The sequence below is a fragment of the Cibotium barometz genome, chromosome 23 (genome assembly GCF_041138505.1).
Source record: "Cibotium barometz isolate CiBa-2024 chromosome 23, ASM4113850v1, whole genome shotgun sequence".
Classification (NCBI taxonomy): domain Eukaryota; kingdom Viridiplantae; phylum Streptophyta; class Polypodiopsida; order Cyatheales; family Cibotiaceae; genus Cibotium; species Cibotium barometz.
In genome coordinates this window covers 7,251,037-7,273,192 of record NC_141068.1, presented here as the reverse complement: position 1 = coordinate 7,273,192, position 22,156 = coordinate 7,251,037, and the positions used below count along the sequence as shown (strand labels likewise).

Sequence of the window (22,156 nt, the reverse complement as noted above, 5' to 3'; positions counted from 1 at the left end):
CCAGTGTGCTGAGTCCATTCCGAGTCCTCTGACGCGTTTGTCTGCTCTACGCTCGAGAAACTTATCCTCAAACACAACCAGTTGTGAAGCAATATTGTCGATGAGCCAACAAAACAAATAGAATAAGCTACTCAGCACGATAAAAAGTCATTAACAAGTAAACACACCTTCTAATTTTTGGCATTAATAAGTAAATCATCTGTCTATATATTGATTGTTGAGTTGGTGTCGTGGACCACCGATGAGGATGCCCCATCCCTTCCCATGTGTGAAATATTAAGTCTTTGCTGGATAGCTTGAAATTCCTCTTCAGTGGGAAGGTTGGATTCATAGCTTTTTGTATCCTTGTACATCATAGATAATGTGTCGCAGCAGAATGGAACTCACTATCCTTGACATTTGAATCCAATAAGAGATACTTATCCAAATTTGGATCGACAAAATCTTCATCTTCCTAAAGATTATGTGCAATGATGACCAGACAGTGGTCTTCCCTTATGTCAAACACAGCTTGAATATATGTAGTTAACAAATATTCTTTGTCACTAATAGGAAATTTGGGGAGTAGTGGGGTTGGAATGTCCCCTGCTTCCTCTATCATAGAGGGCTGCTTGTCACCTGTAAAACCACTAAGGTGTCTTCTCTTCTGAGCGCGTGAATATCCAACTACTCACTTAAGTCCCTCTCCACAGCCAAGTTTATCTCCTCCATAATATCTTGAACTTCATCTTCTTCTCTTAGAGGTTCCTCTACCTTCTCCTCAATTTCTTCATTTGTAACTTTTTCATCCTCAAGCAGTACATGCAGGTAGCAGATAAATCCATAGTGGTATGCAACGAGACAACACTTGCGATTGTGAATGGGGCACTTACTATGTGTCTTCTTCTTATCATCTGGCACCTTTAAAACATCCATGTTTAACTTTTGTCTTAGGGTTGTTGAAGGCTCAATATCATTCACACGTACATGTACAGGATGCCATCAAACATGACTGTACCACTTGAAGTGATCTGTTGAAATTGCTGCTTTTTCTCCTCAAGATACGAACGAGCAGAAATGATCATGTCTTCGATGGTGGAGAAATTGAAATTAAACATGCGTGAGATTTCAAGATGGCGATGATGCTGTCAAACTTTATAAAGGAAGTCAAACAACTTTTCATCTGGGGTTCCTTGAAGGCCAACATCAGACTCAACCTCAATCCCGAAAGGTTCCATCTACAAGCCAGCAAATATGACACGAAGAAAGTTCTGTGTATAAAGGATTAGGCAGGATCAGTATAACGTGATAAGCATTAGAGAACTCTCACCGAGATCTCTAGTCGCATTGTAGTTAAATTACAAAGAAAATGTGCCAAAATCACTACAATGTGATATGTTAAAAAAATCACTATAAAAACAAGAACGATAGTAGGACAAATCACTATAACGCGATATAGGTGGGAGAGTTCCCTCTTCGCCCTATAGTAATTTGATCAAATATTTGTAAGAAACAAATCAATTTCTTAAAAATCGAAACGCTGAAATCTTTGAAAAAGAAAAAAAAGAAAGGCAATAGGACAAATCACTATAACGCGATATGCTTGAGAGAGTTCGCACTAAGACCTCTTCTCGCGTTGTAGTGATTTCAAGATATTTATGCAAGCAAATTACCACTGTAGGCAAAATCAGTACAACGTGATATGAGTACAGTAGTTCTCAACGAGATGCCTCTTCGCATTGTAGTGATTTGATGAAATATTTATGAGAAATAAATTAAATTCTTAAAAATCTAAAAGCATAAATCTTTGATGAAATATTTATAAAATAATTATACAATTTCGGCCAAATTGAAACATGGAAATATTTGAAAACATACCGCGAAATTCATTGGGAGAGCAAGAAGCAACCAACGAAGTTGACTGTAGGAGAGCAAGAAGCAACGTGAAGGTCACGACTTCGAGAGAAATTGCACGAGAGCAAGAAGCAACGAATAATGAATGTGGGTCACCTTTATCCACGAAAACTAATGGTCTGTACACATGGCAGACATGCATGATGGCAGACTGCCACATGCTCTGTGCATGTATGATGACACGTGTCAAAAATGGATTGATCGTTATCATCATGTATTTAATGAGTACGGCCCCACGTGTTGACATGCTCTTTCACACGTGTGTGGTACTTGTCCTCGGTAAATGTGGTACTTGTCCTCGGTAAATGTCAATTGTCCTTGTCTTTTGTCCCTGTTTCGTTTTGCCTCCTTCAGCTGCATGTATTCCTCTGCCGTGCTTCATCTACGCCATCTTTGCAATTTATCAAAACAAGCAAGCGTATTTCAACATTTTTCTTGCATGATTCTTTGGTGAGTTATCAAGAAATCACTACTGGTCTTAAATGTTATATTCAATCATTTATATCATGTTTTACCTACGTTCATTAGATATTGGGTCAAATGAAAGGCACTGTCTAACAAATCACTATGACACAAAGAATGAATTATGATTTTTTCTGATGTAGCCATGTTGCGTTATAGTGTTTTGGACATACTTTCTTGTCCTATACATTGTTTTGTGCTGTGCATGTCATCTATGACTTATTTTCATGACTTACTTTGTGAAATGAAACGCTCTGTGTGCAAGAAATCACTACAGCGGAAGGAGGGTATAATGATTAGGTCTGATGTGCCTATATCGCATTGTAGTGATTTGAACCTATTTTATCATCATAGGTATTGTTAGGTGTATTGTTCATGTGTTATTTTATCGATTGAAAGGGTCTGTTTGAGAAATTACTACAACGCGAGGAGTTGATGTAGATTTTGTCTGATGTATCCATATCGCATTGTAGTGATTTGAAGCTATTTCGTTATCCAAGTTAACTTTTTCAGTAGTTTTTGTATTGTTTTACGTTTGAAGCGCTAAGCGTGATAAATCACTACAACACGAGGATTGTGTTGTGATTGTATCTGATATGCCTAAATTGTGTTATAGTGATTTGTTGCTATTTTATTGTCCTATGTATTTATTGAGAAACTTATCATGTAACATTATGACTATTTTCAGATGGTGCGTACCAAGAAGACCGCAAGGCTCTCATCTACATATGATCTTAAATTAGGTAAAGAAGCTAGTTCGGGAAAGAAAATGTCTGCACTACGCTCAATGAGGAGACGCAGATACGACCAACATAGATCTGTCCTTCTTGAACTAAGGAAGGTGGAGAAACATATGCATTGCGCGGTTCCAAAGTTGCCATTCCAGTGCATAGTCCAGTCAACATGCGAATATTTTGGCATTAATATGCGTTGGCATGCCTCTGCCCTAGGATGTTTGCAAGAGGCTGCAAAAGACTGGCTTGTCGAGTTTTTTCAGGATAGCTACATCCTTACCGCGCATGCACACAGAATCACTGTGATGCCAAAATACATGAACTCGCTTCGTTTGCTCAGGTTTAGATATGACAGTACGCTGGAGCCCGTCCTACTTAGTGACAAGAGACTGAAAGGAATTTTGGAAATCCCTCCTTTGACGAAGAAAGTTAAGATCACAAAAGTGACAGAGGCTAGTCATTCTCATGACACAAGGCTCAACGCACAAAGGATTGGAGACCAAGCAGCCAGGATGCAGGATAAGTCGAATGTTAGAGCTTTGAGTTATTTTGTCCCCTCATTTAGACTTCCGATGTGGGAGGCACCGCGCAATTTTTCCCTTTTGATGCGGAGGAGATTGATGTTTTATCCAATGTTTCAAGGGAGGTCAACGATAGAATTATCATAGTAGTTCTAAGGTTTGCTACGTCCTTGTCATCATCTTGATTGTAAAGTGGTTTGCTTGTTTGCTTGTCCAAAGTAACTAATATAATGTAATTTTCTTATGCAACTTGATTATATCAAATCTCCCATTCGATGTTCAAAATTGTGTATATATTGTAGATTCCCTCCTTTCCTCGATTCTTACTACACAACATACTTTATTGGTTGATGTATGTCTATGGTTTAGTCCGATAAATTTCGATGTATCTCAAATAATTCTAATGGCATACAATGAAGAGTAAGTGACATGAAATCTCATTTATAGTTTTAGTATTGTGACCTGAATTTACTATATATTTTTTATGTTACTTCTGATACTCCTAATTGCATGTTGTAGTTCACACTAGAGTTTGATCCTTTACGATATGGAATCCAAGACTTGTTACTTGGCCAATTCAAGTGAAGAATTCCATGGCACCGTGAGACAGTAAGTCCACACAATCATTATTTATATATCATAACGAGTTGGGGAGAGAGAGAGAGAGAGAGAGAGAGAGAGAGAGAGAGAGAGAGAGAACTTTCAGTGACAACAGTATTGTTTCGTGCAGATCAGTTAAAAAGCTAATAACTGCTCTCGAGGCCATAATCCAGGACACACTACTAGAACACACAAGGACTGTGAGATGCAGAGTCCCGCAGCAATGGGATGGCCATAGTTGCGGTTGGAGGATGTGCTACAACGCAAAGTTACTGCTGCACCTAGTTCTCTCATTGCAGGCAGAAAATGTAGGCATGATCCTTTTTTTAATGATATCTTACTTTCCTTTCTCATTCTTTGACGGCACATGTCTATTTTTTTGGCTTTTTAAAGAATCCACGATTATCAGAATACTTTGATGTGGATTTAGGGCTGTTCAAGGAAAGAGACCGTTGAGCATATTATTATCAACATTCATAGTAGGCTGCCTAATACCCCTGTTGCGTTTGTGCCCCCTCCACCACGGCCATGACCAAGACCAGCACCACGGTAGTACCCCCGAACACAAGTTGACAGGTTGGTTGTTGAGCTTTCAGAATCTGATGGATCTGAAGACGTCAATTTGGAAGCTTCAAGTTCTCAACAACAACAAACTATGCAAAGTCAATTTTCAACCCTGCAACGACAGCAAGCTTCTGTTCCAGAGAAGAGTAAGCTTCCCGTCCCCCAGGAGCAACCACCCCAAGAGCATCCAAAAGAGCAACCAACCCAAGAGCGTCCCGAAGAGCAAACACCCCTCTCAACGAGACAAGCTTCACCGCCCTAACAACAAGAATCTTCCCACACCCAATAGCACGCATCGTAGGAAAAAATAAGAACATGCTATCAATGTTTTAAACATCCAATAAGAAAATGTAGAATATTTGTCTTAGTTTCTATTGCTCTAATAAATACAAAATATTATCATGATAATTGATGTAACTATATGCTGTCAAAAATACATTTATCTCCATTTATCTCTATGTGATGGTCGTTTACACCACGAAAACTTGCTTCCTTGTAATGTCTTTACATTGAATGGTCCTTTCTTTTCTCCTTGGTACCTATTTCCAAAAATCAAAGTAATGTATATAAGTAATAATGATTATGGCATAGTTTTAAAATGAATACTTTTTCGAGGTTAGATTGAATAACATACCTTATGGTCATTGCACTTGAACACATAATCATTAGGCACTTGTAGGTTATCCTAATTTTCCATGTCTGTTCTCACTTGACGCAGTGAGATGTTTGACCTTATATCGCGTACTGTCAACAAGAGCTCATGTTCAAACCATACCTCTAATAACATCAATGGATTTTCAATGTCATCCTCCAAGTCCTGATCAATTGCTACAAGTTTTCCATTGACATAATGCCATCTCATATAATGAAAGGCCAAAATAAAATTCTAGAGCCAATCATATAGTTACAGACAATAGATTTTCTTATGGATTTTGCAGGTAACCCCATTTAATTCTTTCACATCCTAATTTTAACCTAAGAAATCCAAACATTTCTGTGATTTACAGAAAAACATTGACGATGTTTTTTGCCTGCTCATCATAAAAGAAGTCGACAAAAACATGCAATGGCATAAAGAAAACCATTTTCCCCTGACGACTTACTACATTTGGTCTTATACACCTCTGCACGTCTTGGTATATCTTTAATCTAAAGCACTCACTTGTTTCTGCTGTTAGTATTGGCCATTCTGGATTGTCGAATAATGAAGGTAGTGGTAATGCTTTCAAAGATCCATAACCTGTAACACTATGAGGTGCCGTGTAAAATTCATTATAAAAGAAAACTCCTCTCTCTGCCAAAGACCTGCTTGATGTTTCTCTCTATAGCTGCTCACCATTAGATGCATGAAAAACATCGAAGATTCCCACAATACTATCTATAGGCTGCCAGTCAACCAAGTTTGAAGGATATATATTTATACATGCGAATACAAGAGAAGCATAAGTATAGAAATGAAACACATTACATAAACATAATGTAAAAACATTTACTTACAGTTTGGTCTATGGAGTGGGATTCCATTAGGCAAACGTTGCAGACGCAGTTCATTAAATGAGTTAGGAACTTCGAAGAGAACATTTCAAATTTTTAGAGGAAAAAAGCACTTTTATTAAATGAGCTGAACGAGGGAAATTTTTAGATTGAAAACCGTTCATTAAATGAGCTGAGATTTATTAAATGAGCTCACAATACTCTAATTTTCATATATATTAAAGAAATGACATTATAAAGTGTGATCAAATGCATTTCGTATTTCTTTAATAACAATATATTCATATAAAGAATATATGAAAAACGTCTAATTATCAAAAGTTTTGTTACAGTGGCTCTCTTCCTATTGGTCAAAAGCCTGTCTCTCTCTAGAGGAAAAAGGCCCAAAGTTGAGTCCAAAATTTCCCTAATGGAAGCTTTATTGGTAAAGAGGTTGATGAGGCTGTTATCAAGTATACAACAAATCACAGGACAAAGGAAGCTATTTCTAACTCAATAGCAGCACAAAGCAGAAAGAAAAGACATCTGTAACTCACCATAATGTTAAGTTGTCAGAGGCCAAAATGTGCCAAGGGCATAGGAGTTAAGAGTCCATGTACAAAACGCAAAAACAAGCCCATAAGTGTAAATCTTAAGCACGTCACATGGTGTCTTTCACAAAAGGGAACGACTCCAAAAGTAAATCCACGAACTCCGATCCACCTTGTGCCTACATGAGATTCCCTTAGAACACATCCTAGCATTCCCAACTTCCACAATAAACCTCAATTCTTAGAAAGCCCCAAGACACTTAAGTATTTGATTCTTACATGGGTTGAAGCTTTATTGGTAAAGAGGTTGATGTTAAATCGCATGTCGAATCATGAGATAGGAAAGCTATTGCTTACCCAATAGCAACACAAAGCAGAAAGGAAAGACATGTGTGTAACCTTTCACAATGTCAAGCCGTCGGATGCCAAAATGTGCCAAGGGCATAAGAGTCAAGAGTTGGGTTGGGAAAGTCCAAAACAAGGCCCCTAGTGTAAATCCACTAGTGTAAATCCAAGCACTTCACATGGTGTCTTTCACAATCTCTTGAGAGTCAAGTTGCTTATGGTAGTAAGGCAAGCATAACTATCAAGTCCAGTCGCCTATGAGGGACGTGGTAGTCAAGTCCATATTTGAGCCAAAGGAGTGATGAAGATATTATCATCGATTCCAAGTTTACTTGTTTTGATCTCGTCGATCCCATGTGTACTACTTTTGATTCACCAATCCCAAAATCAATAGGGCTTTTTATTTTCATCTCTTGGAAAGGAAAAACCATGGTTTCTTAGTGATTTGCATGGTCATGATTCTAGTTACTTCTATTGGATTCAATTGTTTTAGTGAGAATAGCACATATTTTTTTAGTGTGCACAAGGGGAATCACAATGATTTGCATGATCATGCTTCTAGTTACTTCTATTGGATTCCATTGTTTTAGTGAGAATAGCACATATTTTTTTAGTGTGTGCAAGGGGAATCACAATGTGCTCAAGAAACCAGTGAAGAAGGATATAAGGGAAGAGAGAGAGAGAGAGAGAGAGAGAGAGAGAGAGAGAGAGAGAGAGAGAGAGAGAGAGTTACATGGACAAGTCCATGTTCAAAAAAATGTGATTACCAAAGGGATCTTGGTTGGCATTGAACCAGTCACAAGAAGTACACGTTGAGGGCTTGGAGAAAAGTTGGAGAAAGGTCTACGTCTAGTAAAATTTTGCTAACTATAATTCTTTATCAAAGCAAGTAGATTAGGGATACCAATTTGGAAATGCAAGAAGAATTAAGGGATAGCATAGGAATACCAATTTGGAAATGCGAGAAGAATTAAGGGATAGTATAGAAATACAAATTTGGAAATGCAAGAAGAATTAAGAGATAGCATAGGAATACCATCCATGTTAGAGATGTACTATATGAAATGTAGCATTAGAGCCTACATTAAAATAATCAAAGGTATGAAGAAAGGTCTGTAACTTTTAGTAATATTTTGTCATGCATAATCCTTTATCAAGCAAGTATATAATCACCAATCCTTTATCAAAGAAAGGTATGTAACTTTTAGTAATATTTTGTCATACATAATCCTTTATCAAAGTGAGTAGGTAATCACCAATTTAGAATGCAATGTGAGAATGATGCTAAGACAAAGAATGGTGTGTGAGAGACTATGGTAGACTATGGTATACTATGGTGAGGGAGAGACTACGGTAAGAGACACACAGACTTTGGTGTGCATGAGAGAGAAAGAGGGGATGTGCACAAAGAGAAGAAGAGAGGCAAAAAACCTATGATAGAGAGAGGGGGGAGGGGTAGGGGTAGGAGTAGGAGTAGGAGTAGGAGTAGGAGTAGGAGTAGGGGGAGAAGAGAGAGACTTCACATGGAAGAGAGATTGTAGAAAGATACAAGAGAGATTGGCTGAGAAATTAGCTCCCTCAAAACCTCCTTCACTGCCCACCCTCGTGTAGGGGATGTTCTTCTTTGAGAGATTTATGGGAGTTATGAAGAAATCCATTTTCAAATAGCCAACATAGAACAAGGATGGTTGATGCAAGAATCTATGTACTACCTCACAAGAGTAGCTGCACACACCCACAGGCTTCATGATTGTCCTCACAAGATGCATGCTATGCACCTAAGCCCTGATGGAAAAGTTGATTTAAAAAAATCAAATGAGGTGTTACCTAGTAAAGGAGTCGATATAAAGCTCTCTCTCCTCAAGCTTGTAACCAGAAAACACATTCACATCTAGCTATATGTAGACGTGGAGACAACAAAGATGTAGCAACATGCCTAGACAATACCATACATGCCAACTAAAAACACATGTGAGGTATGTAATACTGTGACTCCTAAGAAAATGGAGATATCCCTAGGTCAAGCATGTAAGTTAATCATGAACTTTTAAAAGATCTTATTTTTAATTTCCTTTCATATATTATTTAGAACACTCATTTTTATTTAAAAACCTTATTTTTAATTTCCCTTCATATGTTTCTTATGTGTTATTTTAGGTTCGTGCTTTTAGCAACATGTGGGTGTACACAGTCAACATTTACAAATTGCAAGGATTGATTATTAGTCACCATGGAATCATGTCTTGTGGCATCATTATTTAAACGCAATCAATATTTACAAATTGTAAGGATTAATTAGTTACCATGGAATCATGCCTTGTGGCATCATTTAAACAACAAATTGATAATAAGCTAGAATATGTAGGAGTGTTTAAGCAAACTATACAAGTTAATTATAGATTCATACAGTAGGTGTGTTTTTTTTTTTGCAAACAAAATTATTGTTTAACAATAAAATTATCCACATTTTAGCACAATATTGTCTAACAATCAAATTGTCCACCTTCTAGTATAATCAAATTATCCACCTTCTAGAAAAATATTTACATTATATTATATTTATTTTAGGTGTTATTGAAAGCATGATGTTTTCACACGATGTATAGAGGTCTAAATGCCACCATCAAGAAGGAACTAATGGATTTTATAACATTGGCTGTCTAAATTACTCTCCTTGACAAATATCCTTCTATGCCAATTCCAGCAAGCATCTTGTTATAAGAACATTAACAATGATAGGTATTGACAAATATCCTTCTATGCCAATTCCAATAAGCATCTTGTTATAAGAACACTAACAATGATAGGTATTGGTACATAGTGTTTGTCAAACCTTGTGGCTCGTGCATGGTAATACAGCAACAATTGGTCAAGAAGATGAATATGGAAAATAATATGAGCAAAAAAAAGTATAAGTTGACCAAGGAGAGCATTTGGTTATTATCCATGTAGGGGAAGGTGAAATGAGGAAACAATGAGGAAAATGAGGGCAAAGAGCAAGCATTCTTTAATAAGAACATTAACTATAATAGCTATTGGTACATTGTGCATATGGTCGATGTATTTTTTATAGTACAATATTGTACAATAGTGTATGTGGCAAAGAAGCAATAGTAAGTCAAGAGAATGAATAAGAGAAGATAATATTAGCCAAGTGATCTTGTTACATTGAGCTAAGAAATAGCTCAACAATTGTGATTAGGAGTGGAATCCACTTCGAAAATATAAGCATTAAGCTCCATTATATGTAGATTAGAATGAGATAATTAATTTTTATCTTGAATTAGAGAGATAATTAATTTTTGTTCATGCATTTCATAATTTTTATAACATGGTTAGAATCAAAAGCTCAGAAGCATGCAAAACCAACAAAAACCAATTAAAAAAACACTTAAATACTTGCATAGCCACGATTAACTAGGACCCTTAATCACTTCCCATGAAGTCCTTCCCAAGCTTGACAAGGTATTACAGTCTCATATTAGTCCAATTAGGGCTTTGAGATTTTGGTTTGTCCAAAGCATAGTTTTTCTCTCTACTCTTTTGATGTATTATGCTTAATCCAAGCATGGCCACTCTGGGCAATTTCAAGGCATTCGAACAACTTCCATGGTCAACCTAACGGTTAGTCTTTGTCAACCCTCATATTGGATGGAATCTACTTGAAAGGTCTTTGTTGTCCTATCATAACAATTCATTGCTTGGGAGTGTCTAAGGTAGTCCATGCTCCACGGCACAGTCTAAAAAATTTCTAGGAGGCCCACCTTATGTAGTAGTTGGTTGGCATTTACAGATTAGGTGAGCACTTCGTTGAGACAACCATTGTATAATAAGTTTCGTGAGTGTGACATCTTTCACATGAAATTTCAACAAACGTCCCCCCTACTTGCTCTAAATTTTTTGTGTGAAAGTAGCTCATCGCGTTGGTGATTATCTAGTATGGAATGTAAGAAAAACTACTCTTTGGACATTCGAACTTTTGATTTTTCTATCTTGTGGTAGTGCCCACCTATGTTGCATGTTGAAGACATAGCTAAAACAACCTTGCTAAACAATCTGCTAGTAAACTTGGGATCGGCAATCAATACTACCAAATTCAAGATCGATGATGGGAATTGGATCAATCTAAAAGTTGAATCATTGATTGGAGCTGTAAAATTCAAGAACACCAATTTGAAATGTGGAATTTGGGATAGTCGGAACTACCAAAAATTTCACATCAACGATCAAAATTGTTGATTTTGGGATCGACAATCGAAATTGATACACTAGGGATCGGTGAACAAAACTTTGGAATTTAGGATTGATGATTAGAACTAGTAGATTGGTATCAACAATGAAAATTTTTCAAGTTGAGCGTAAAACCTATCTTACGACATGTAATTGGACCTTGTCTTAGAGCCACTTTTCCAAGTTCTCAGTATAGCTATGCTAGCTCGTCCATTGCATCCTCACTCTGTTGTCACACCAAAATGCTCCTTACCGATAGGGTTAAAGAAAAACCCTCTTCACCTAAATAGAGGCAAATAGAGAGTCATTTGCAATGATTCTCTCTCACAAGAGGCGGAAAGTACAGTTATTGCAAGGAACAAAACCCTTAAACAATCCTATTTTTCATGCATCCATCAAGGAAGTAAAGACTATAGCATTTATACAAGCAAGAAGGGGGAAGAAGAGAGCTCACAAGTACTTCATTACAAGGAAATGACTGTGTATTGCTTATCGTTAAAAATAACTTTAAAATAACTATTTTTGACACTAAGCTGCCAAACTTAAAAATAGTCTAACCTCTATACTCGTCTTATGCAAGTGTGTACATGAAGTCCTTAGACTCTCTATTTGACATTAAGCACAAGGTCGCTTTATATATTCCAACACCATCTAACAAAAGATAAAATATGAAACGAGTGCTTTTTGCAGGCTCATATGAAACGAGGCATTTAAGTAAAAGTGACCAAAATACCCTTCAAATGTTTGACAGTCTCACCAACACAGGATCGGCTACATGCTGCCCACATGAAAAGATACCGGCAACATTTGTTTTGATTCGAGCCATATGAAAGGACAGCTCTTTACAAGTCCACATGGGATTAATGGCATGCATTTGAAAATAGCACACTCCAAACACAATCAACAGAAGCATCAATTTCACGAAAGGATCTGCAACCTTGAAAGCACAGTTCTCTCTATAACATTGCCACCTCAAATGTCACCAAAATTTGCCAGCTTCTATTCAAGCTGCAACTATATACATCCTCAACACATCTCTACTTGGTCAAAACTCGTCGCCACTGGAAATCGTTATACATCTATTCCAACAGATACTGTATTAACTGAATCATATCAACTAATGCCCACCTACTATACAGAAAGTTTGGGTTCTTTCACGCTGACTGTACTTTTCTGTTGTTTTTGCACATCCTTGAAGCCCAGCATCTTGTTTAGAGCACTTACATACGCCCTCACACTAGAGACCACAACATCCATTGCAGCTCCCGTCCCACTGCATATGACACACATGGTAAAATTACATAGAACACTAACATCAGCATAAAAGATAGCACATATAAAAACCTGAGTGCTCAAAGCAAGCCTTAACACATTAGCAGGATAACACTGGTCCCCTTTGTGTTAATCTTTGGCACCAGGAAAACAAATAACTCAGAAAATACTCAAGAAGCTTCACTACCTGAATGTGCGTAGCATGGGTTCACCCGTTTGTGCATGCATTGTTGTGTGGGCGTTCTCACTACGAATAACAACTCTAGTGGTAGCAATTGCATCGATCCCTTCTGTCACGGCATTAAGGGAGTACTCCAGAAGAGTTACATGAATCTGCACCACCACTGCAAGTCTTAACACACCAAAGCGCAACTACTGTAAAGGCTCTGCAGTGAACTTAAAAGAGAAACATGTCCTCCTTACCTTTCTCATGAGAACACACAGGAGTTTTTATTAGGTAATTTCTCTGTTTTTTATTAAGCCAAAATCACATTGGTTCATCATACTGTTAAGGCCTTTTAGAAAGGAAATACCATCCCCAACCGTGGGAGAGAGAGGGTGAAACATACCTGAGTATTGAGATTGAGGCCCCAGACCATAGACCACCTTGTCCTCAGACAACTACCAGATGCATCGCATACCACAAACGGTAACCACCAAGGGATTGCCAGACCCTCCAGACCTTAGACCACCTTGCCCTCGCATGACTACAGGATGCATCCCATACAGTATGTTTCATGCGGTAATCACCACGGGTTCAGCAGTTCACTATCCACCTCTAGCGCTAGACTAGATCTAGACCCACGCACTGTTGGTTCAACACTAAGTTGTATGCAAACTCACTTACTTCTACAGTCCCCAATCGCTCTTCATAATCGTGCCAAAAACATGGAGCATGACAGAGCAGAGAGAATATTGATACAGACCTTCACTATACTGTCAACTGCCTTCAGGGCAGCATCTACTGGCCCTGTTCCAACAGAGCAAGCAACATACTCAACCCCATCTGCATCCATCAATTTCACTGTCGCAGTTGCCAAGCCCAACGTTCCACAAACAACCTGCATACCGAGATGCCCACACATCTTTTTCATCTTCAAATATTGCCACAGCAATACTAAAAAGAAACTTAAGACCTTAAAATTGATAACAATCACCTGAAGATCTTGGAGTGCCCACACTAAACTTGGTTGGAAAACCTTATCCAGTAACAATGCTTCTAGGTCTTCATCCAACAATTTCTGACAAATCAACCAAGGAGATCAAACCTTTAAAAAAACTCCCAAAGCAAGCATGTGCAGTGTCCACTCCTAAATGGGTGCATATTAAGAGTAAGAGAAGAATTAAACCTTAGTCTTGCCTTACCTTCTTTTTCTCAGCAACAGCCTTAAAGCGATGGAAGATGTCATCCAAGTCATTCCCCTCTAAATCATAGCCAAGCTGTTCAATGAAGAATGAGGTTTGAAATTCCTCTCTCTCTCTCTCTCTCTCTCTCTCTCTCTCTCTCTCTCTCTCTCTTATCACAGAGGCCTGACATTCCCTTTGCCATAAGATCAGTTCTAGCCGAATAGAGTATCGTCATTAGCTGATCACGGCATCTCTCACTCTACAGCTGATTACATGTACATTTTCTTTTTACTTTTTCTTTTAATTTTTCATGGCTCAGTATCTCCATGGTACCATTGTATCACTTTTGGTCTCACAGACCCTTGGGGTCTTTTGTAAATGGTCTACTCTCTCTATCTCTCTCTCTCTCTCTCTCACACACACACACAAACACACAAGATAACTACTGATTGAAACAACAAGAGGAGAAATTTGGAGGCGAAGTTGCTTCTCTCAAAGGGGACAATGCCGACCTCAAAGCACATGGACGATCTTCAGCCTTGGCGCTGCAAGACTAGTAGCTACAGCCTGTCAGCAGCATGCCGTCTTTCAAACTTGAGGTTTTAACACGTCTTTAAGTATTAAATAATGCATTTTGGGTACACTATCATTTTACAAGGTCTGCATACAGTTTCAAGGTCAAATCTATGAATTCTGGGATCAAAAACCTCTGTACAAAATGTTCCATAGAGTTTTGTAATATTTCAAAAAGTTTATGAGGCATGTTTCATAAATGCCTGGCAACTATGATCTAGAGCTCTTCATGTACAGGCTACAAGTCTCCCAGAGGGTGCTTTCCACAAAAATGATGGTTCCACTTATTCAAGAAAATGGGGAAAAGAATGCATGGAGGGCTCGAAAGGACATGACGAGGGAGCCAGTGCTCCTCTTGAAGTTCAAGGACAGCCAAACACTCCTTGACTTCTTGAAGAACCCCATGGCATTACGCCGCACACAAATATACAATGGAGAGGACCTTACCCCATTAGAGGTGGACCATCCGAAAGCCCGTATGGTTCAAGGCAAGGTGGCCAAGGAGCAAGAACAGAGGGTAATATTCATGCGCTTTCCTCGCTGTTGGACTTCACATAGTGTTTCTTTGTTGGGGAAATGCTAGTTAGGAGTGTACAATAGGTCACAAGGCTGTGATTTGACGTCTTCATTCTCAGCCACATCTTGTACTTGAATTTCAATTGTATTACTTCTTTCTTGTACATAATACAGAGCAATAGTTTAGGACTCTTAGGCATCCATGGATACATAGGCCGCTAAAATGGAGGCCATATTTTCCCGTCTGAGCACCTAGTATTCCGAATCTGGAATCTACAAGGGTCCATGCCTTGGAGCAAGTGTTAGACAATTCCAAGGATGAAGTGGAAAAACTTTCAAGAGGAGGATTTTCACTCCTTTGGATGCACACAAGGATGTACTAGATGATCTTCGCTCGAAGTCCAACAATCATCATTCTACACCTACACGTAGTAAACACGAGATGCTATTCGCATCACCCGACGGTCTCCTTCACAAAGTCCCTCTCCACTGGATTCTCGACAGACTCTTCTGAGAGCTACATCAACACACCTCCCTACCCAAGCCTATCTTTCAACCTACATGTTGTAAAAAGGACTCACCATATGAGTAGACACCCATCTCATTTCGTTTCTGTTGTTTCCACCACACCTTACCATCTTAAGTAGCTCTGTTGGCACTAAGGGGGGGGATGATGACAAGTTGTAATCAAGCCTTACCACTTAAGAGTAGCATATCAAGCACCCAAGGGAGACTATTAGAGTTGTAAAACCTCACATCCAACTACCTTGCAGTAGCCTAAGAATATGGCACCAAAGGGGGGTGTTGAGAAATATGGTGCCATGGAATACAAGGTAAGGAGTGAGTGTCAATCTAGCAAACATCCACATGAGCAAGTATGAAATATCCCACATGAGCTAGCAAAGCTAAGTTGTCCTCACCTTATATAAAAGGAGTCATTTTCAAGCAAGCTCTCAAGTCTTTCTATAAGTACAAGTCTCAATCTTGTAACCTAACTGAACTTAAGTCTAAGCTTTATTAGTGTTAATCTTTCATCATTATGAGTGCACTTAGGCTTCATCCACCTTAGCTTAGCCTTTCGCATTATCACATTTGCTCACAACTCCATAGCCATCTTGCTTGAGATACTCGTGATTTGAAACTTTTTTAGCATGTGCATCCTTGCTGGAATGCTGTAATTTTTGCTCAAATTGCTTGGTGGCAAGGGTTGAAGCACTAAGCTCTTGTAAAGTTTTCATAAATGCCTGGCAACTATGATCTAGAGCTCTTCATGTACAGGCTACAAGTCTCCCAGAGGGTGTTTTCCACAAAAATGATGGTTCCACTTATTCAAGAAAATGGGGAAAAGAATGCATGGAGGGCTCGAAAGGACATGACGAGGGAGCCAGTGCTCCTCTTGAAGTTCAAGGACAGCCAAACACTCCTTGACTTCTTGAAGAACCCCATGGCATTACGCCGCACACAAATATACAATGGAGAGGACCTTACCCCATTAGAGGTGGACCATCCAAAAGCCCGTATGGTTCAAGGCAAGGTGGCCAAGGAGCAAGAATAGAGGATAATATTCATGCGCTTTGCTCATTGTTGGACTTCACATAGTGTTTCTTTGTTGGGGAAATGCTAGTTAGGAGTGTACAATAGGTCACAAGGCTGTGATTTGACGTCTTCATTCTCAGCCACATCTTGTACTTGAATTTCAATTGTATTACTTCTTTCTTGTACATAATACAGAGCAATAGTTTAGGACTCTTAGGCATCCATGGATACATAGGCCGCTTAAATGGAGGCCATATTTTCCCGTCTCGATAGGATAGAATCGGCACTTTGAGCACCTAGTATTCCGAATCTGGAATCTACAAGGGTCCCTGCCTTGGAGCAAGTGTTAAGACAATTCCAAGGATGAAGTGGAAAAACTTTCAAGAGGAGGATTTTCACTCCTTTGGATGTACACAAGGATGTACTAGATGATCTTCACTCGAAGTCCAACAATCATCATTCTACACCTACACGTAGTAAAACACGAGATGCTATTCGCGTCACCCGACGGTCTCCTTCACAGAGTCCCTCTCCACTAGATTCTCCAAACAGTTCCCGTTCACTTCACCGACTCGACATCGAGGGGACTCCCAACGACAGACTTTTCTGAGAGCTACATCAACACACCTCCCTACCCAAGCCTATCTTTCAACCTACATGTTGTAAAAAGGACTCACCATATGAGTAGACACCCATCTCATTTCGTTTCTGTTGTTTCCACCACACCTTACCATCTTAAGTAGCTATGTTGGCACTAAGGGGAGGGATGATCACAAGTTGTAATCAAGCCTTACCACTTAAGAGTAGCATATCAAGCACCCAAGGGAGACTATTAGAGTTGTAAAACCTCACATCCAACTACCTTGCAGTAGCCTAAGAATATGGCACCAAAGGGGGGTGTTGAGAAATATGGTGCCATAGAATACAAGGTAAGGAGTGAGTGTCAATCTAGCAAACATCCACATGAGCAAGTATGAAATATCCCACATGAGCTAGCAAAGCTAAGTTGTCCTCACCTTATATAAAAGGAGTCATTTTCAAGCAAGCTATCAAGTCTTTCTATAAGTACAAGTCTCAATCTTGTAACCTAACTGAACTTAAGTCTAAGCTTTATTAGTGTTAATCTTTCATCATTATGAGTGCACTTAGGCTTCATCCACCTTAGCTTAGCCTTTTGCATTATCACATTTGCTCACAACTCCATAGCCATCTTGCTTGAGATACTCGTGATTTGAAACTTTTTTAGCATGTGCATCCTTGCTGGAATGCTGTAATTTTTGCTCAAATTGCTTGGTGGCAAGGGTTGAAGCACTAAGCTCTTGTAAAGTTTAGCTTTTTTGCATATCTACACCCAATTGATAGATGGGTAACAATCCAGATTCGAATTTTCTTTTCTTTTTGGGCTCACTAATGTGCATAAATGGTGAGACCTTCAAGTAGGCCTTCCAAAATCTTGTAACGTACGCATGCACCGAATCGTTGTCCTTTTGATCTATTTTGTCCCACTTGCAAATGATCTTCTTCACAGCATTTAGGGATAAATTTTGTGCATAGAAGCTCTCTTGAAACTCTTCCCAAGAGCTGACAGGATAAGAGGAGACCTTCTCAATAATCCACCAATGTGCAACAGATCCTTTAAGAAACATACAAGCATGACGAACCTTAATGCTACCATTTTAGTTACTCCTCCTTGTTGAGATTAGAGGACTTGTCTTTTGTTCCACATGAACCCGAGCGGGTGATTTACTTCAAGGAGAGGCAGCTTAGGAATGAGTTGATCCCTGAATGCAAGATTAAGTCGCAAGTTAGGACAAAAGAGGACTCAACTTGGGAGACAATTGCTAGTGAAACATATGCTCCCTAACTTCATTTAGGAGTAAATGTCTACACGATGGGAGCTATGTTACATACCTAATACTAATCCTTGGGACGGTCGCTAAGGCTCATAATTAATAAATCCATGAATACTAGCAACTTACGATTGCATGGTTATTTATAACAACAATAGTCACTATATACGTGAGGTATGGGTTATTATCATTATTATTGACATTTGGTCTGTGCTTGGACCAAGAGAAGTCATACTCCTGCCGTGGGCATGGCCGATCATAGATAGTCTTGCCAAGGGCATGTACGGGAAAGCTCTAGTGGTATGGGACGCTAGGGCTAATTTGGCATGGATCTGTGGGGTGAGCTTTAGCGCAGGCTCTGATTGTACAGGATGCCAAGGCTACTTTGGCATGGATCTGGCTCAAGGGAGGTCTATGGACGCGTGCCATGGTTGGGTGGTGAGCTTCCCTGCACCCTTCCTATTTGGTTTGTACAAACCTTGTACTGAGCTTGTGATTTAGGTGATCTTCTGGGAGGATCTTCCATCAGATCACTAAATGCACGTCTAGAACGAATTAGTGCACTTTAGCATGGTAACATCTATCTTGTAGATAGAATAATTCAGCAATACATATACACGACTTGTGATAGGGAACTTCAGTGGGGGTAATTGGAACCCAATCAGGTGTTGCTAATGTTCCCTCTTCTCTCCTCTTTCCAATTCTCTTTGAGGTCTGAAATTAATGTATGCCTAATCATCATTAATCCTTCCACATGTCTGCTTGTAACAGCTGCTAAAAAATGGTCCCAGATCCAACATCCCAAGTGCATCCTGAAACATTACTAAATACTAATATAAATGTTTTTAACATTGATAAGTCATGCATCCTGAAACATTACTAAATACTATTATAAATGTTTTTAACATTGATAAGTCATGCATCTGCAACCTTTCTCTCATAAATTTTGGCTGCCAAAAACAATATAAAGATTGTCAAAGATATGAAAAAAGCATGATGCAAACCTGCTGTAAGCGAGACTTCAATGCATGTCGGCCACTAGACAAACATTACAAGCAAATTATCAATAACATTTAAGGATATATAAAAAGCGCACTTCTTAATGCAAGATCTAAGTGTAAAAGGTGGGAAATGAAGTTCACCTATGCTTTCCTAATACAATCCCTGAATCATCCACCCGCGCAAGCCCGATATCTTCGGGTGAGAGGATTTCATAAGTGCCTTTGAATTTCAGCATTCCATCCTGCAGCAAAGAATTGTCAAAACTAAGTCGAGCAACCACAAGCATACCAGCCTATTGTTTACACCTTTATTGTAGCCAATATTAATATTCAAGTCCGGGGCTCTCTCTCTCTCTCTCTCTCTCTCTCTGGGGAGACTTCACCGCCGCCCTGCGTGTGGTTCTCGAGGACAATGGTATCATCGTGTTAAGTCTTGTACTACTTTCCCCAATAGACACATAGGCACCTTGTATCAGCCACAGGGCTACTTATACTCACCCCTCATTGACACATGTTTCTGTCATGTGCATCAGCAATGCCATGGACCTTCTCAAGACTAAATCCAAGCAGATAAAGAACATGAACCAGTAGAAGATGGACATGGAGCAGGACTTGGAGCAAAACTTGATCCAGATAAGTGCAGTCGGCTGGCTGTAGGAGGAGTCGGCTGATTCCAGAAGGGGTCAGGGGCTGAAGCGCATCATAAAGTGAAGAGCATCTAAAGAAGCATGCGTTTTGGTATTTTATGGCAAGGCTGCTGGCCGACCAGCAGTCGGCCAGTTTCTAAAGGATCCCAAGGCCTATATAAAGGCACCCTTGCTCAATGTCTTAACCATTCAACCCACTAGGGGTTTGAGTCAGTAGGGTCCTAGTCTAGGGCAGTATTTTGGTGTGTTATCACCTTTTCAAGAAGGCAGCCAAGGGCTGCAAAGATATGTACCTTTTTGTACCATAGTATATACTGAAATTCCAGCACTTCTCACTCTCTCTCTCTACTCTCTCTCTACCTGCGTTTTTGCATCAGATGGTGCGTTTTGCATCAGAAGGTTTTCAAGAGTGGGCTGAAAGAAGACTACCCAGAGCTTCCGCGCGTTACATTGGTATCAGAGCATCAGGCTCAGCAAAGCTAAACACTGATTCAGTCCCAGATGATGGTGTACAGGTCCAAGGTATAGGAAAGTACACGGATTCGAAGCCCAAGGCGGGAACACAGATCGGGAAGAACTCCCAGGAGGTTTGTTGGTGGTGTTCCACAGTGCCAGATGGGGATGGCAGTTCCGTGAGCCAGATAGGTTCTAAGGGAACGGTCCCAAGGGAGGTTGATCCTCCAAGGGTGATGTGAGAGTGCCAGACTCAGTTCCAGGAACGAAGACCAAGACGGTGTTCAGAGTCAGGGCAGGAATGGATTGTGGACTAGAGGAAGACCAGATGCATAGATCTTCATCAGAGACGGAGTGGTTTGGAGAACAGACCGGATTTTCAGAGAAAAAAGGTTTGCCAAGGATGGATGATGACAGAGGGACTTCAGGACAGGATTGGGATGATGACAGTCATCCAAGAACAGGTTGGATTCCCGTCATCAAGTTTAGCAGAGGGGGATGTCATGTGCATCAGCAATGCCATGGACCTTCTCAAGACTAAATCCCGACGGGGCAAGCAGATAAAGAACATGAACCAGTAGAAGATGGACATGGAGCAGGACTTGGAGCAAAACTTGATCCAGATAAGTGCAGTCGGCTGGCTGTAGGAGGAGTCGGCTGATTCCAGAAGGGGTCAGGGGCTGAAGCGCATCATAAAGTGAAGAGCATCTAAAGAAGCATGCGTTTTGGTATTTTATGGCAAGGCTGCTGGCCGACCAGCAGTCGGCCAGTTTCTAAAGGATCCCAAGGCCTATATAAAGGCACCCTTGCTCAATGTCTTAACCATTCAACCCACTAGGGGTTTGAGTCAGTAGGGTCCTAGTCTAGGGCAGTATTTTGGTGTGTTATCACCTTTTCAAGAAGGCAGCCAAGGGCTGCAAAGATATGTACCTTTTTGTACCATAGTATATACTGAAATTCCAGCACTTCTCACTCTCTCTCTCTACTCTCTCTCTACCTGCGTTTTTGCATCAGATGGTGCGTTTTGCATCAGAAGGTTTTCAAGAGTGTTTAGGGCTGAAAGAAGACTACCCAGAGCTTCCGCGCGTTACAGTTTCAGCATAGGTAGGTAGTTTCTTTTTCAGTTTTTCTTCCATGTACTACCCTTTTGGTCCCATAGACCCTTTGGGTCTTTTGAAGACGTTAATATATATTTCTTTCTTTCTCTCTCTTCAAGATCTTACCTTATCAATTACAAGTTTACAACACTCAAGGCATCTTTTGCTGTGAAAATTATGTGCACATGTACATGTGTGTATGCGCGCGCGCATGCGCATGTGGATGCAGACGTGCATTACCTGATGTATTCCACTTTCATGTGCAAATGCATTGGCTCCAACAATTGCTTTGTGAGGCTGCACCAGCATGCCAGTGTAGTCCGCAACCTGGCATAGCAAAATCTCGACTCATCAAAAAGTTCAGCCAAGGAAAATCTGCATCTTTATTTAACAATATAAACTGGCATTCACATAGAACTATTTTTGAGAAATGTTAAAGCAATTGCCTCTTGAGAACATCACAAACTACTAGTGGTCAGAGTAAGCACATA

The 22,156-nt window shown here is 39.7% G+C and overlaps 1 protein-coding gene across 1 annotated transcript in view; it reads right to left on the bottom strand.

Annotated features, from left to right (window-relative positions):
- Window positions 1-12,081: 12,081 nt before the first annotated feature.
- Window positions 12,082-22,156, bottom strand: part of LOC147625576 (2-isopropylmalate synthase A-like) — a 56,917-nt gene continuing 46,842 nt past the window's right edge. The window contains exons 5-12 of the mRNA XM_086817088.1: window positions 21,906-21,992; window positions 19,610-19,710; window positions 19,472-19,505; window positions 14,011-14,085; window positions 13,803-13,886; window positions 13,572-13,706; window positions 12,833-12,978; window positions 12,082-12,646 (exon numbers count right to left, since the gene is read on the bottom strand). Coding sequence (XP_086673214.1) covers window positions 12,505-12,646; window positions 12,833-12,978; window positions 13,572-13,706; window positions 13,803-13,886; window positions 14,011-14,085; window positions 19,472-19,505; window positions 19,610-19,710; window positions 21,906-21,992 — 804 coding nt within the window. The 3' untranslated portion in view covers window positions 12,082-12,504. The remainder of the gene's footprint in view (window positions 12,647-12,832; window positions 12,979-13,571; window positions 13,707-13,802; window positions 13,887-14,010; window positions 14,086-19,471; window positions 19,506-19,609; window positions 19,711-21,905; window positions 21,993-22,156) is intronic.